Consider the following 16968-nt stretch of genomic DNA (forward strand, 5'->3'; position numbering starts at 1 on the left):
TTAGCAGCTTCAACAACCAATCTTCTTCAGTGGTTTCATTGCTAGCTGCTACCAATGGCACTGACCCCACCTTCGTTGTCCACCTCCAACTCAACAAAGGCTTTGAAGCGAGGAAAATATAGTAGGTTAATGATGGAAAAGAAGGCCACTATTATCAGGAAAGTGCAGGGTGGCTGGTCGCAAGTGGACGACGCAGAACAATTGGAAACCTCAAAGTAGACATTATCGGACTACATAAACACCAAGCTGAAGATTTCGAAAGCTGCCAAGAAATCTGCTGAATCCCGACAGAAGAGTGTCAGCTAAGCTGCTCGCCCAAAACTTGAAACTATTTTGGGCTGAAAGTCGTGATCGCCGTGCAAGTGCGGGTGTCTTAGGATGTTTTAAGTTATGTTTAAGAAGTCTGAGAGTACGGTTGGTGGAGGCAAGGGGGAGGTTAATATGATTATTCCATTATAACTTTGACTGAATATTAATAGCAAAGCACTTGTAAGTTGTGGTGCCTTCTACAGCATTCTTGTCAAGGGAGTAGGTGGTTGGATTTCGTGGCCTATGGTGAAAAACGTGAGTTTAGTTTCAGAAATATTTAATGGCATTAACCAATTAGAACGCCATGTACATATTACATCTAGGTCAGTTTGTAGTAAGTGGCCATCAGTGTCACTTGTTACGCATCGATAAATTACACAGTCATCTGCAAATAGTCTGATATTTGATGTCACGCAACTGGGTAAATCATGAATATAAATTAGAAAGAGTAAAGGTCCAAGTATGCTGCCTTGTGGAAATCCATACGTAACATCAGCATAACATGAGTTTGAATTAGAATTGTTAACTGATGTAAAGTGAATTTTAGATGAGAGGAAATCAATGATCCATGCAATTATACTTGGGTGAATGTTAAGTTGGGAAAGTTTAAGTAACAACCTATGGTATGTATAGCAGCAAGGTCACGCTGAATGTTCTCAAAACTCCTCCGAAGTCTGCTTCTAGTATGTCTAAGTGCTTCCATGCTTTTCAAAGCCAAAGAAGGGGTTTATGAGTGCATCTTAATGTACCACCGCTTCGTCACAGTTCATAGCAAGCACTTTGATGAAGAGGGTGTGTTATATTTAGTGTGTGGATTGAGTTTATCAATGAGTGACCACTTACTGCTTTCACATAGCTTGCCTACTGTAAAAACTCCATTTAATATAGGTCATATAGTAATATAACTCCAAATGTCAGTTTTACTGCTCTAAAATGGGATGCGCCAGTAGCATAACAAAGCACAAAAAGTGGGAAGACCTGGCTGCAGCTTGTAGAACAAGCTAACTCGAGAGACTCAAGCTGCCCAAGTCAGTAAAAAACGCCCTTAGAAGGCCGGGATGCCAAGTAGAAGAATAGGACACAGGCAAGAAAGGAATATCGTTGCACCTATGAAAAATCAGTCACATGCATCCAGAATATCACCGGGCAAGAAAAGTGGCAAGAATCAAGGTGCCCAGAAGCGCTTAAGATGACGAGAATGTTGGTTACGCGGATGCCGCTGTATACAGAGCAATGAGGATGCATGCAGTCAGAGTGATGAATGGTAGAGAAGAGCAGCTCGGCGGCCGGCTCGGTTGACATCCGGGACACAGACTTGGCCAAAGAGACAGCATTCACCCTCTCAGCTGGAACAATGAGGTGAAAGGAGCAGTTAGTGGTGATAGTGGACTTGCGAGCGGTGTATAGGCACTACCTACCTGAAAGGGTAAGTGCTCCAGCATTATACCTACTCAAAAGGACCCCCGGAAACACACAGCCTGGACTTTATAGCACAACCACCTGGCGGGAAACGTGGCAGTATATGCTGCGGCCCGAGAACACCCTCTCCAGGCTCACCTGCTGAGGTTCATGCCACGAAGGACCAGGACGAAGGCGCACCCGGACAATGAAGCTCGACAAAAGAAGGTATCATACACTGCACCTCAAATTGCAGTCATAGAAGACAAATGCTACCCTTCACCATCGTTTACTTTGCAAATGTGTCCTCGAATGATCCAAGAGCTGGTTTGTATGTTTTATCACCAACAGCTTCTGGGAACTTGCACTCCACTTCTTCCACATATGGTATTGGTGTCGATCGGGGGGCGTTCTCAAAGAATTGTGGCAGTGCAGAAGAAGCAGTTACATCTGCACGGTCTGGTATTCTTGCCAAGATGACTTCGGCAGAACTAGCATTGTAGACCAGCAAACATACAGTGAAGTGTGCCTGCGTGGCTGTTTCATTTCCCTACATTACTTCACTATCATAAACATATCTTGTTTTCATAGGACATACAGAACATAGTAATATATGTACATGGCTGCTGCCAGCTGTAGCTGCTTTCCTAGTAGTAACCCTCTTTGTAAAGTCTAGTAACTACGCAGAAACAAACGCTTCACATGAACACAAGAAAGAGGTTCTTATAATAGTCAGTATGTTGCTGTGACAGTGTAATATTGCTTACCAACACTCTTTTGATGATGCCGTGACGTCTGTACACAATGGCTGTAGTTAGCTGCCACCTCAGTCTGCGTTCCCACAGTATACACAGCCTGACTGCATCTGCGTTCAAACAGCGCAACCTGCAAACAGTGCAGTATTATAAGGCATTACTAATTCTTCGCTAGTGTCAATACTGCAGCATGTGTTACATTGTTACCTGGAACAAAAGAAGCAATGGCCTTTGTCATATATTTCATAAATGATGTCGGAAATGAACTTTCTTTCCATGTGAAATAAACTAGAATTAAATAAGCATCATCTCCTTACTTCTATTTATCTACAGTTCAGTATAGAAACTTCATTTCTGCTAATGTTTGCATTAAAGCCATTGCTTGTAGGAAGCATGAAAATTTATTGTAACTGGTGCATAAGACATCGAAAACTATGCATAGTAATGAAAACACAGTGACAAAAATAACTGGAAGGGATGCGTCAATGTCAGCACTTATGAAACTTTGTGTGTGTGTGTATGTGTGTGCGTGCGTGTGTGGGAGGGGGAAGAATCTGGCAAACTAAATGTGGAATGCTGCATGCATTGTATAATAATAAACAAAGTTTAATTGCTTGTGTCAATTCAAACAACACTCATTTTCAAAGAACTCACCGCACCAATTGTTTATACCTGAAATGAAAAACAGAGAACATTCGAATCACGATACTGACTTTCTGTGAAAGCTGTGATGCCTCGATAGTGCTGGCACCCAACGCTGCATTTGGAGTTGGCCTGGCCTCTGATGTCTGCAGTCACAAATGAGTAAGGCATGCAAATGAGAACTAGAACATGCTGCGCTCTACTGTTTAGTGTTGAGTCCATGTTTTTATTGCACCATGAATATCCCATTGCCACCATAGCCTTGTGCAAATCACCATGATTGCTTAGTGGCTACCGTGTTGCACTACTGAGTATCTGGTCGCAGGATCGAATCCTGGCCACGGTGGCCACATTTCGATGGGGGCGGAAAGTGAAAACACTTGTATACTTAGATTTAGGTGCACGTTAAAGAGCGCCAAGTGCTCCAAGATATTCCAGAGTACCCCACTATAGCGTGCATCATAATCCGATACTAGTTTTGGTACATGAAACCCCGTAATATAATTTTTAATAGCCCTGCGCACCGACCCCTGCAGCTGACATAAAATGGGTTCATGGTATGAGAACAGGTGCAAATGCATCATTCAGTTTTGTTTTACTGCTAACCTAATTATTTATTTTTCAAGTCCAGTGCAAAAAGTGCTTCACAACATTACACCATGTAACTCTGGGCCAGAGCACCACTGTTTAAAAAGAACGACAAATGTTCTGGCAATTTGGTGTCAGATGGGGTGTCACACCGCAGTTCAACTCCTGCAGCAGGCGTGGGTCATGGTGGTATTCTTCAGTACCGAAGCGGCGCACACAAACATGTCAATCGCCGTTTCGGATTGATTCTGTTGGAACTCCAATGTGCTCAAGCCAGGCAATGCAGGGCGTGACCATGAGGCAGCCGGTGTGAAACATCGGCAGCATTATGAAACGTCAGCATGAGGCAACATTATGAAACATCGTTCCAGCACACAAATAAACATGAACGAACAGAGGACAACCAGAACGCTGGTTCTTGTTGTCCTTCAGTGCTTGTATGTGTTTGCTTGTGTGCTCTAACAATGTTTCATAATGCTATTCACAACCAGCCCAGTTGTCCACGCTGAGTGACTGTTCTGAAAGAGGGTGTGGGTTGTACATGTTGGCAGGTTTTATGGGGAAAAATACAGTACCGTATTTACTCGCATAATGATTGCACTTTTTTGTCAGAAAAATTGGTGCATATTCAGGGGTGCGATCATTATGCGAGTTAAACTTCCCGCGAAAAAAAATTTTTTACGTCCCGCGTTTGCTGCGGCATGCGGGTGTAGGTCACCAAAACAAACATGGCAGCCGGCGGAGCAAGCCGAACGCGATTTTTTCTTCTTGTGAGTGGATTACGTGCATTGAAACAGTTTCTTTCGTATCAGTGATGAATAATATCGTTAATATCGGCAAGTTTGTGGCAATAAAGTAGCCATGTCCACTTTGAGGGGACAGAAACAGATGGGCGTGCTTAGCTGCCAGTGACAGAAACGCATGGCCAGCGCGTTACGGAAACTGCAGCATCTGTCTTCACTACTATCCTAATACGGCACATTTCCGCTAAGGGTGGACGAATATCTTAGCTGTTACAAGCACATTGGTGTGAGTATTTAAATACATGACCAGTGCGTTGAGACGTTTGTGATAGCAATGTGCCAATGTAAGTTTCTTGTTTGATCTGGGAAGAATAAAATTTATTAAATAGACACAGGATAACATTTACTCACAATAACTTTTACTTCATTTTGTTTTCTTTCTGCAGCATCAAGGCCTATTTCTCCCACTGCCAAAAGTGACAACTCAGAGCAAGGATGCCTCCACCAATGTCACTTATGCGACTATGAGACTGATAATCTGTCTTACTCAGAAACACAATGCAACGTCCATACTGGCAAAAAGCCATTTCATTGCCCTTTATGCCCTGAGAGCTTTTCGGAAAAGCCCAACCTGATATCCCACCTTCTCACCCACACAGGCAAAAAGCCATTTCAGTGCCCTTTGTGCTCTCGGACCTTCTCAGAAAACTGCAACCTTATGAAACACCTGTGCACCCACGCAGGCGAGAAGCCATTTCATTGCCCTTTGTGCCCTCGGGGCTTTTCTCAACAGTCCAACCTGAAAATTCACCTGCTCACTCACACAGGCGAAAAATCATTTCAGTGCCCTTCATGCTCTTGCAGCTTCTCACGTAAGGCCACCCTCATAAAACACCTGCTCACCCACACAGGCGAGAAACCATTTCAGTGCCCTTTGTGCTCTCACAGCTGTTCAGGAAAGGGCAACCTTATGGAACACCTGAGCATCCATACAGGCGAGAAGCCATTTCAGTGCCCTTCATGCTCTCGGCACTTCTCACGAAAGAACCAACTGAACGAACACCTGCACACCCACACAAGTGAGAAGCCATTTCAGTGCCATTCGTGCCTTCGGAGGTTCGCACAAAAGGCCGCCCTTATGAAACACTTGCGCACACACACAGGCGAGAAGCCATATCAGTGCCCTTCATGCTCTCAAAGTTTCTCAGTAAAATGGAACCTTACAAAACACCTGTGCACCCACACAGGAGAGAAGCCATATAAGTGCCCTTCATGCCCTCGAAGCTTCTCAGTAAAATGGAACCTTACGAAACACCTGTGCACCCACACAGGCAAGAAGCCATATAAGTGCCCTTCGTGCTCTCGAAGCTTCTCAGCAAAATGGAACCTCACGAAACACCTGTGCACCCACACAGCGGAGAAGCCATTTCAGTGCTCTTCATGCTTTCAGAGCTTCTCAGAAAAGGCTCGCCTGAAAGTGCACCTGTACACCCACACAGGCGACAAGCCATTTGAGTGCCCTTCATGCTCTCAGAGCTTCACACGAAAAGATAACCTGAAACAGCACCTGCGCACCCACACAGGCGAGAAGCCCTTTAAGTGCCCTTCATGCTCTCAGAGGTTCTCACGAAAGACTCATTTGGAACAGCACCAACGCACCCACACAGGCGAAAAGCCATTTGAGTGCCCTTCATGCTGTCGGAGCTTTTCACGAAAGACCCGTCTGGAACAGCACCAGCGCACCCACATAGGCGAGAAGCCATTTGAGTGCTCTTCATGCTTTCAGAGCTTCTCACGAAAGGCTTACCTGGAAAGCCACCTGCGTACTCACACAGGTGAGAAGCTATAGCATTGTTCGTCATGCTCTCAAAGCTTCTCACAAAACATTTTGTTGAAAGCCAACATGTGCACCCACACAGGTTAGAAGCCATTCGATGCCTTTCATGCATTCAGAGCTTCTCACACAAACCAAATCTCATGAAACACTTGTGCACCCACACAGGCGAGAAGCGATACCAGTGTCCTTCATGCTCTCGCAGCTTCTAAGAAAAGAGCAACCTTATGAGACACCTGTGCACCCACACAGGCGAAAAGCCATTTCAGTGCTCTTCATGCTCTCGGAGTTTCTCGTTGAAGAGCTACATGAAGACACACCAGTGCATTCATACAGGAGACTGATGATACAGTTGCACCATCTGTTCCAGGTTCTTTACCCAGTCTCATCACTTTAGCAGACATAAGAGAGCACAGCGCCATGATACTGTAGGGTAGGAACCATGTTCAAATAGAATCTTAATTAAAAATCTGTGGATGTGTAGCATGCTGCGTAGTGTTGTTTGTACTGCATCAGGTAGTGCAAATGTATATGCATGTGCTTCTAAAGGGGCCCTGAAACGCTTTCTTCAGGTCACCATATTTGCTCCAGATATTTTCGCAGTATGTAATAGAACATGCTGTAAAATTCTGAACAAGCATCATTTAAAATTGATGCCAACTACTGAGGAAGCAGCCCCTCTATTTTTTTTCACCCTGTTCACCACTTCATGCATTTTCACCGAAACGCATGGCTACAGCTTTTGTGGCAGTTTTTTATGAAATTGCATATTAAATTACATTACACAATTTAGTGAGAAAGAAATTTATATTAGTGTCACACTTCTGATTGCGATCGGGGCTGATACAAATCGGGCGCTGCTGCACGATCATTTGCAATCACCATCCGAGAATCGTGATCAGGGTCCTTGATCGCCATCTCAGGCTGACGTCTACGCGGTTTAACGCAGTATTCTGAATTTGTAAAGCAAGGAAGCAGCTCAATAAAGAAAACAATTAAATGTCATGTTACCAGCAATAATAAGCTGTAAAATCTAAATATGCAAATCTGAATTTGTAGCCAAAACATTATGCATTCCTGAGAGTTGCTGACAATCAGCAGACGATAGTCACCCTATCCAGATTATTGGATTGTACAGCAGCGGCCATGTATTGTTGATTGTGAGGAAGAAGTGCAATCTGGATCAGCTCCAATCGTGATCGGAAATGTACGTGTGACACCAGTATTATTGTTTAGCCGCACTTCTGCCAAGGCGATGGTGCATCGTAGCCAGGTACAGTGAGACTTTGTTACCACGAACACCACAAATACAAACTTTTCAGAAACCCCCTGCTGACTTTTCATAGTTTCAGTGTAAAATATTTCAGTCCTACGAACTTCAGAATACTGAATTTTTCAGAATTATGATCATTATTCAGTTTCCCTGTTATGTTAACGCCTTAGTACTACTGACTAATGTTTAAAAATGTGGGGATTTTTAGATTTTCATGTATCCTTCCCGGCTGCCGAAACAGCAGGTTAGCAGACGACAAGGCGCAGAGAGCAGACGTCGCAGCGCATTGGTTCAGAAAACCCGAGACGGCGCCTGAGAAAAAAAAAATGCATGCGAGTGGAGGTGACATCGTACCACATTTTGCGAGCGCATGCTTCGCCCAGAAAACTCGCGTCGGGATGGATGCATATCTCTTCCTTTTCCACCACTTTCACCCTTGGTTCTCTGCACACCCATTTCCTTTCAGGTGCTAAGTCATGCTCCCTAAAGGGATGCAGAAAATAGCCTCTTCCTCTTCACAATCACTCTCTCTTCTTTCTGCAGCCGTAGTAGCTCAGCGGGTGGCAAAATGTAACGTCTGTACTCGTTGGTATGCCACACAGTCGCACTTAGAATTTTCCACATGGTGTCTTTCATGCTCGCTTGCGCTTTGACATAGTTCATGCAGCTGCCTCGAGTGACACAGTTGCAGTGCCCATGGCAAGAAATGTGAAAAACATACAGCAAGGAACATTACGCTTTTGAGGTGACATGGAGCTACCTTTCTGTCGGTAATTTTCTTGGCAACACTGTCTGTTTTGCACTTGTCACTCTTAATATATGGTGCTTCGGTGGTGCATGGTGGCAGAATTTATGGAAAATAGCACCAGTGCCTGCTGAGGGCCAACAGTGACATTTCTATGGATAGATCAAACGCTGACATCTTATGAACTGATGGGATTGATGGGCGGAATGGTTCATTTTAGGACTTTAGTATAATGATCTTTCAGAGTAACGAACAATTTACCGTGGTCTCCTCAGGTTCGTTATATCGAGATATCACTTTATCTGCATAGCCAAGGCCTTCATCAGTCGCCGTTATGGTCATGCATGCAAAGTGTCACATGTGTATTAAGTGCGAGGCACATGGTGCAATTTTGTGTGCGATCCGTCATGCGATGCGTCGGAGTGCGACTTACCGCATAGGAAGACTCGGGACACATGGTATGAATGAGTGACTGGCGCATAGCTCCGCCCAGAGCCAGCGCCATTCCATGGATGCTCGGAATGACTTCGCAGATAAAGTGAAAACAAATGTGGTTGAACAGCTCTCTCGTTGTTAATAAGATATAAACACGGCAATGCGAGCAGCGTAGACATGTTTCCGCCAGGCCACATCTGCAGTTTCAGATCCGTTGCCGGTCACTGATCACTAGGAGCCAGCAGGCCTAGCTTGCGGGGTTGTTGAATCGGACACTGGTGGTGCATTGGACACGATTTTATGCAGCTCGTAATGAAACGCCTATGTTGGTCAGCGCAACGTGTACACAATTACATCATGCTTGAATTGTAATCGATGCCAACGGAAGCCAACGAGCAAGCCAGGCGAGCCTGCACTCGCTGGGAGACTGTATAGGCTTAGCTTGCTGGCTGGCAGATGCAGGGCTGAGAGCCCTTCAAGCAAGGTTCCGCCCCGAAACTTCCTTGGATTCTCTTTCACCATGAAAAGGGGGGGGGGCTTTCTCAGAATTTTACGGTAGAGCAAAATAATTTGTGAAATCTGACCCACACAATTCTGCTATAGCTGAGAAATAACTAAATATACATTTAAACCTCAGTATAATGAAGACTTTAATATCGGCAATTTGCTTTCTATTGTGACTTTTCATTAGTCGAAAAGTATTCAAGATTTGTTTCGATTTCCAGAATTCCTATGTGCATGCCCCTCCAAAATATGCATGTTCATTGTAATACCTATTATTGCTCTACAAATGCCTGAATGATCTGCTTTCTAAGTTATGTGTTGTTTATTTCGCTATTGGTGTTCATAAAACAGTTGATTGTTCAATAACTTAGCTACCCACTGTGTTTCATCAGAGCATCAAATAAATGTCTGTGTTTATCGACTATTCGTTGTCTCTTCTTGGTATTTCAATACTTCAATGTCGGCATGCAGTATAGTCATGTTAGTATTTTTTTTGTATCTGGGGCTGCAAGAGAAGTTTATTGATGGCATTTCGAAGTTTGTTATTAGTGCAGAAGGCACTTGCTATAACTAGTATACACAGATAATTTAAGTCTCAAATCAAATGTGAAGTCCCTGACGCCTAATTCATTCCTTCATTTTGTTTCCACTAATATATCGACATTTCAATAAGCACTAGTGTGACATATATCTGTAGAAATATTTGTTTAAAATTTGCATTTTGAATCCAGCATACAATGACACCTGCACTGTATAACACATTTGTGTGCAGAACGCAAGAAATTGGGCCACTCCTGATTTTTGACATCTGTAAAGATTCTTTGTGAATTGCAGTTGTGCAAGTCTCTCAAGGAATTTCCTCACCAACAAAATTGTGCGCAGAACAACCTTGAAATAATAAGTCCAGGAATTAACTGTTTTGATTAAGTGTGTGAATATTTTACGATTTCAAATAGGCACATCACAAGTAGAAATATTTTCTACAAACCTTCAAATACTTAAAGGGACCCTGAAAGAATTTTCAGGCTTTTGTACAGATTTATCGAGTCATTAGGATGCATGTATATGCTTTCTCTTAAAGCATGTAATTTATGATATGGTTTAAAAGATGTAAATTGCTATCGATTGCAACACGCCACTTGGCTGAGTTTTCAGCTGTCCGTGACCAGATTGCGAAAGGTGACCATATGACTCCTTTAGAGCAAGCTTTCTGATTCGCTGCTCAGGGTGCGTCATAATTATTCCAAATTTATGGCATGTAAATGGTGTTTCGAATAGTTGAAATGTTAATCAATTTGTTTCTATAAAGAAAGGAAAGTAGCAGAAAAAGAATGCACAAGGACATTTTATCACTACACTCGGGACTTCTGCCACACATCAAGTGTCTGCTTGTGTTACTTGCTCCGTGTTGACGAGAGCTCCGCTGTCAGAGTTTGTCTCGATCTTTCTTTTTGTGACTACCATGATTTGGCCTTGCTACGTTGTGGGCTGCAATCGTAGCAACTAATATGTCAAGCTGCAACATCGTGTCCTTGTGCAAGGCAGCAGATGAGCGGAGTTGTTGCAGCGCATCGGACTGTCAGTATCTAAATGGCACCAGGGGGGTATTCTGTAAGAGTCCTCCCAGTGGACTGCCCATTTCGGGCGCTGCTGATTGGCTAGGGCCACTCGTCTCCTCATCTCTCGTACAGCTGCATCCAATCAGCAGTGGCCGAAATCGACAGTCCACTAGGTGGACTCTCACAGAATACTCCCCAGGACTTGCGTGCTGGTAGCTGTCACTTTATGCCGGACGATTACTACTGCAATAGTGTTTTGTATGCCCGGTATTTGGGGAAGCGAAAGCACAAGTGGACTGGGCATGGGCATTTACAGGATGAGCGGGGCCACAAACATAAACGGACTGCACAGTTTATCCACCTGGAATGGAGACGCATGCAGGCAGAGTGGCGAACGGTAGAGAGCAGCTAGCAGCTGCCTCGGTTGCCACCCGGGACACAGGCTCAGCCAGACAGACAGCAGTTGCCCTCTTGGCTGCCACGGTGAGGGGAAAGGAGGGAAAGGAGCAGTTGGTCGTGATAGCAGATTTGCAAGCGGTATCTAGGCACTACCAACCACAGGGAGAGGCGGGCTAGTTCGTGGTCTGTATTGGAATGCATCATCTAACCACGCAGACGACAACGGACGAGGAAAGAAACACAGGACAGGCGCGGAACTTCAACTGAGATTTACTCCGGGAAAGCCTACATTTATACATGTATCATAAACACACTTGATAATCATTGGACAACCGTCACTCGTCATTGGCATGCGGGCGTGAGTGGCACAAATTTGCATGTAAATAGTTGAATTCTTTATCACTCAATGACACTGAAGAGCTGCTTCCCCAGCTGCCAAATTGCATTTTTATACAGTAAGCTTCATAGATTTCGCGGCTCAATTGTGACGCGAACATCTTTGAGACTTTAGTGCCGCGGAACCTAGGCGTGCAATTGAGACAGTGGCGACAATAGTCAGCTAGTTTGCCTCCCCCCGCCAATCCTTCTACTCCTGCACGGTGCTCCTGCAGTCTGGCGTTTAGGCACCATCCCGCCTGCCCTATGTAGCTGTTGCCACAAGAAAAGGGTATCTGGTACACTACCCCTATTCTGCATGGGACGAACCTGTCAACGTGCTTGATACTGCATTCATTTCTTTCCTTCCCTGCACCATGTTGCACATGCCCGCCACTTTCTTGGGCGCCGTAAAAACCACCGGGACTTCACATTTTTCAGCCACCTTTTTGAGGCGGTGAGAGATTTGGTGGTAGTACGGGATGGGGGGGGAGGCAACAGGTCGTCGGCACTTGCGGCTCTATGCTCTGGCGGAGCTGTGACTGGCCCCGCGCTTCCTTGTCAAGGGTTTCTAGCACCGAGGTGGCCATCTCGTACTGAAATCCTGCGCTGTGCAGTCTTTGTAGCTGTAAAAACACGCTATGTTGCATTTCATGCTGGCAGGACTTATCAAGAGCCGCACGCTAGAAGCCCTTGAGAAGGAAGCGCGGGGCCCATCAGAGCTCCGCCAAAGCGTAGAGCCGCAATGCCGACGACCCGTTGCCATCCTGTACTACCACCAAATCTCTCACCGCCTCAAAAAGGTGGCTGAAAAATGTGAAGTCTCGGTGGTTTTTACGGCGCCCAAGAAAGTGGCGGGCATGTGCAACATAATGCATGGAAGGAAACAAAAAAAAAACAAATGAATACAGTATCAACCACGTTGACAGGTTCATTCCATGCAGAATAGGGGTAGTGTACCAGGTACCCCGTTCTTGTGGCAACAGCTACATAGGGCAGACGGGACGGTGTCTAAACGTCAGACTGCAGGAGCACTGCGCAGGGGTAGAAGGATTGGCGGTGGGTGGCAAACTGGCTGACCATTGTCGCCACTGTCGTAATTACACGCCTAGGTTCCGTGACACTGAAGTCTTGAAGATGTTCGCATCACAATTGAGCCGCGAAACCTATGAAGCTTACTGTATAAAAATGCACTCTGGCAGCTGCGTAAGCAGCTCTTCAGTGTCACTGAGTGATAAAGAGTTCACTCATTTACATGCAAATTTGTGCCACTCACGCCCACAGCCAATGAGGAGTGATGGTTGTCCGATGATGACATATCAAGTGTGATTATGATGCATGGATAAATATTGGCTTTCCCGGAGTAAATCTCAGTTGAAATTCCGCGCCTATCCTGTGTGTTTCTTTCCTCGTCCGTTGCAGTTTGCGCGGTTACATGATGCATCATAATATCTCCAGCTTTATACGTACTCAAAAGGCCCTCAAGAAACATACGGCCTGGACTTAATGGCATGAGCGCCTGGCAAGAAATGTGGTGGCACATGCCGCAGCCCGAGTACAAACTATCCAGGCTGGCCTGCAGGGGTCCATGCCGCGGAGGACCAGAATGAAGGCGCACCCATACGATACACCGAAATCGTAATGAATTACAAACTCGGCAGAAGAATGTATCTCCCACTGCACCACAAATTGCAGTCATAGCACACAAATGCTAGATTTCACTGTCGTTTACCTTTCAAACGTGTCCTCGAAGGATTCATGAGACGGTTTGTATGTTCGATCACCAACACCTTCTGGGAACTCGCACTCCCAACTCTTCCACATATGGTATTGGCGCTGATCAATGGGCATTCTCAAAGGATTGCGGCAGCACAGGAGAAGCAGGTAGCACTCTGCATGCTTTTAGACACCAGCAAATGTGCAGTGAAGTGTGCCTGCATGGCTGTTTGATTTCCCTACATTACTTGACTATCGCAAACAAAGCTTGTTTTCATGAAACGTACAGCGCATAGTAATACATATGACTGCCGCCAGCTGTAGCTGCTCTCTTAATAGCAAACCCTCTTTCTGAAGTCTAGTGACTACGTAGAAACACACTTCACATGAACTCAAGAAGGAAAACCCTATAGTAGCCAGTAATTTGCTGTGACAAAGTGTAATCGTGCTAACCAGCTCTTTTGAAAATTGCCATGGCTTCTGCACACATACTGTGCGTTGTTTTGGCACTGTTTGATTTCCGACAGAATGCTTACACGATGGCTGTAAGCTGCCATCTCATTCTTCATTCCCACAGTAGACACCACCCGACTTTATCTGCATTGACACTGCACAACCTCCAAAGAATGCACTATCATGAGGCATAACTAATTCATGGGTAGTGTCAATACAGCAGCATGTGTTACATTGTTACTTTTAATGAGGGAAACAATGGCCTTCGTCATATATTACAGAAATGATGCAGGAAATGAACTTTGTTTCTTTGAGAAATAAACTAGAGTTAAATATGTGTTATCAATTTCTGTTTATTTGCAGTTCAACATAGAAACTTCGTTTCTGCTAATATTTGCATAAAATCATTGTCTGCATGAACCATGAAAATTGTGTCTGGTGCATAACACTTCGAAAACTATGCATAATAATCAAAACATGACAAAAATAATGGGAAAGAATGCGTCAATAGAGAGTTTTACAATTAGGGACCCAAGCGGCCTGGGTACGCAAGATTGCGGGCCACAAGCGCACATGTGCAGAATCCAAGCCAGTCTTGGGTTCTTGCGTTCGTGTTGACCCAAGACCCAAAAATTGAAAACTATCTTGGATCGCCAAGCTGTCATTGGTTTTAAAACAGCATACTCAGCTCGTAGTACTAAAACATGAGTAATTACGTTTGTTATATCTTGTTTGCGCTTTCTGCTCAAAAATGCATTGTGTCTGTTTTCTCTTGTAAGAAAAGCTTTCTCTTTTTTGCTTGCAAGCGCATTTTTATTTTCCCCACTACGGCGTCCTGAGCACTCGACCTAACGTGATCTACGTTTGACCCAATTGTTAAACTCTGTTGCTCCTCTGAACCCAAGAGCAGCCTGCACAATGCAGCTTGGGGACCGAGAGTCTTCGGTCCCCAATTCTAAAACTCTCTAATACGAGCTCTTGTGAAACTGTGCGTGTGTTGGAGGGGGAAGCATTGAGCGAACTACACGTAGAAGGCTGCATGCACTGCATAACAATAAACAAAATTTAATTGCCTTGTGCCAATTGAAACAACACACGTTTTCAAAGAACTCACGGAACTAATTGTTTATTCTTGAAATGAAAAAGAAAGGCTTCAAGCATTCCACATTCTGTAATCTTTTTGCCTGTCTGAAAAATAATTTTATGGGTGGAGTTCACAAATAGGGTCGTGAAGCACTGAAATGCAGAGATACGAGTAAACTAAGAAGGACCATTAGGAGTACTTTGTCTCATCACAATATCACCCTCGGAATCTCCCAAATAAAAAAAGAAAGCTTGTCCAGTTTAGGATTTGTCTTCTTTTTAAGGACTTAATTTTTATTTTATTTTTTTCATTTATATACCCCTGTTTTGGGGGCATTGCATAAAGGGTGGGGTTAACATTGGAAATTATAATGCCCTCATGATGACAGGTGCAGTGTAACTTTATATAGGAACGCTGATCTGTAGGTGACGGCTGCGATATTATGGGGAAGGTCATTCAAGTGACTTGTTGTTTGAAGAAAAAATGATTTGGAAAAAGTAGTCGTGCAGGCACGTTGGCGCGAGTCCTTAAATGGGTGACTGGTGTGTTGAGACTGTGATGGAGGTGTGCTGATGTAGGGTTCCTATTTGAACTGGGAAGAATAAAATTTATGATATACACAGGATAATAATTGTTACAATAACTCTTCATTTTGTTTTATTTGTGCAGCATCAAGACCTATTTCTCCAACTGCCAAAAGTGTCAACGCAGAGCAAGGATGGCTCCACCAATGTCACTTATGTGACTATGAGACTGATAAACTGGCTCATCTGGAAAGGCATGCCAGCGTCCATACTGGGGAGAAGCCATTTGAGTGCCCTTCATGCTCTAAGAGCTTCTCACGAAAGTTCTACCTGAGACAGCACCTGGGCACCCACACAGGCGAGAAGCCATTTAGGTGCCCGTCGTGCTCTCACAGCTGCTCGCGCAAGGGCAACCTTATGAAACACCTGTGCACTCACACAGGAGAGAAGCCATTTCACTGCCCTTCATGCTCTCAGAGTTTCTCACATAAAACCTACTTGAAAAAGCACCTGCGCACCCACACAGGTGAAAAGCCATTTCAATGCCCTTCATGTCTTCAGAGCTTCTCACAAAAGGCCAACCTGATGAAACACCTGCGCACCCACACAGGCGAGAAGCCATATCAGTGTCCTTCATGCTCTCGGAGCTTCTCAGAAAAGGGCAACCTTATGAAACACCTGTGCACCCACACAGGCGAAAAGCCATTTCAGTGCCCTTCATGCTTTCGGAGCTTCTCACAAAAGACCCACCTGAAAGAGCACCTGCGCATCCACACAGGTGAGAAGCCATTTGATTGCCCTTCATGCTCTAAGAGCTTCTCACAAAAGACCCAGCTGAAACAGCACCTGCGCACCCACACAGGCGAGAAGCCATTTGAGTGCCCTTCGTGCTTTCAGAGCTTCTCAAGAAAGGCCTACCTGGAAAGCCACCTGTGTGCTCGCACAGGTGAGAAGCCATAGCAGTGTGCTTCATGCTCTGAAAGCTTCTCACAAAACATTTGGTTGAAAGCCCATATGTGACCCACACAGCTGATAAGCTATTTCAATGCCTTTCATGCCTTCAGAGCTTCTCACACAAGCTCAACCTTATGAAACACCTGCATACCCACACAGGTGAGAACCCAGATCAATGCCCTTCAAGCTCTCTGAGCATTTCAGAAAAGAGCAACCTTATGAGACACCTGTGCACCCACACAGGGGAAAAGCCAACTCAGTGCCCTTCATGCTCTTGGAGTTTCTCGTTGAAGAGCTACTTGAAGAGACACCAGTGCATTCATACAGGAGACTGATCATACAGTTGCACCATTCGTTCCAGGTCCTTTGCACAGTCTCATCACTTTAGCAGTTGTAAGATAGCACAGCACCACGATACTGTAGAGCAGGTACTATGTTCAAGTAGAATCTGAATTAAAAATCTGTGGATGTGTAGCATGCTGCATTGTGTTGTACTGCATCAGGTAGTGAAAATTTATGCATGTGCTTGTAAAGGGGCCCTGAAACACTTTTTACAGGTCATCATATTTGCTCTAGATCTTTTCGTAGTATGTCATAGAACACACTGTAAAATTGCGAACAAACACCATTTGAAGTTATTGCCAACTACTGAGGAAGCACCCGCTCTCTTTTTTCACC

At 44.7% G+C, this 16968-nt stretch overlaps 1 protein-coding gene across 2 annotated transcripts in view; it reads left to right on the forward strand.

Annotated features, from left to right (window-relative positions):
• The window catches only part of LOC142590466 (uncharacterized), a 58028-nt gene extending 41252 nt beyond the window's left edge, over positions 1-16776 (forward strand). The window contains exon 3 of one of the 2 annotated variants that reach the window (XM_075702607.1): positions 15482-16776. In XM_075702607.1, coding sequence (XP_075558722.1) covers positions 15482-16296 — 815 coding nt within the window. In that variant the 3' untranslated portion in view covers positions 16297-16776. Of the gene's footprint in view, positions 1-4881; positions 9651-15481 lie in introns of those variants that run through there. The other variant, XM_075702606.1, reaches the window with a different exon arrangement.
• Positions 16777-16968: the final 192 nt, after the last annotated feature.

The sequence above is a fragment of the Dermacentor variabilis genome, chromosome 8 (genome assembly GCF_050947875.1).
Source record: "Dermacentor variabilis isolate Ectoservices chromosome 8, ASM5094787v1, whole genome shotgun sequence".
Classification (NCBI taxonomy): domain Eukaryota; kingdom Metazoa; phylum Arthropoda; class Arachnida; order Ixodida; family Ixodidae; genus Dermacentor; species Dermacentor variabilis.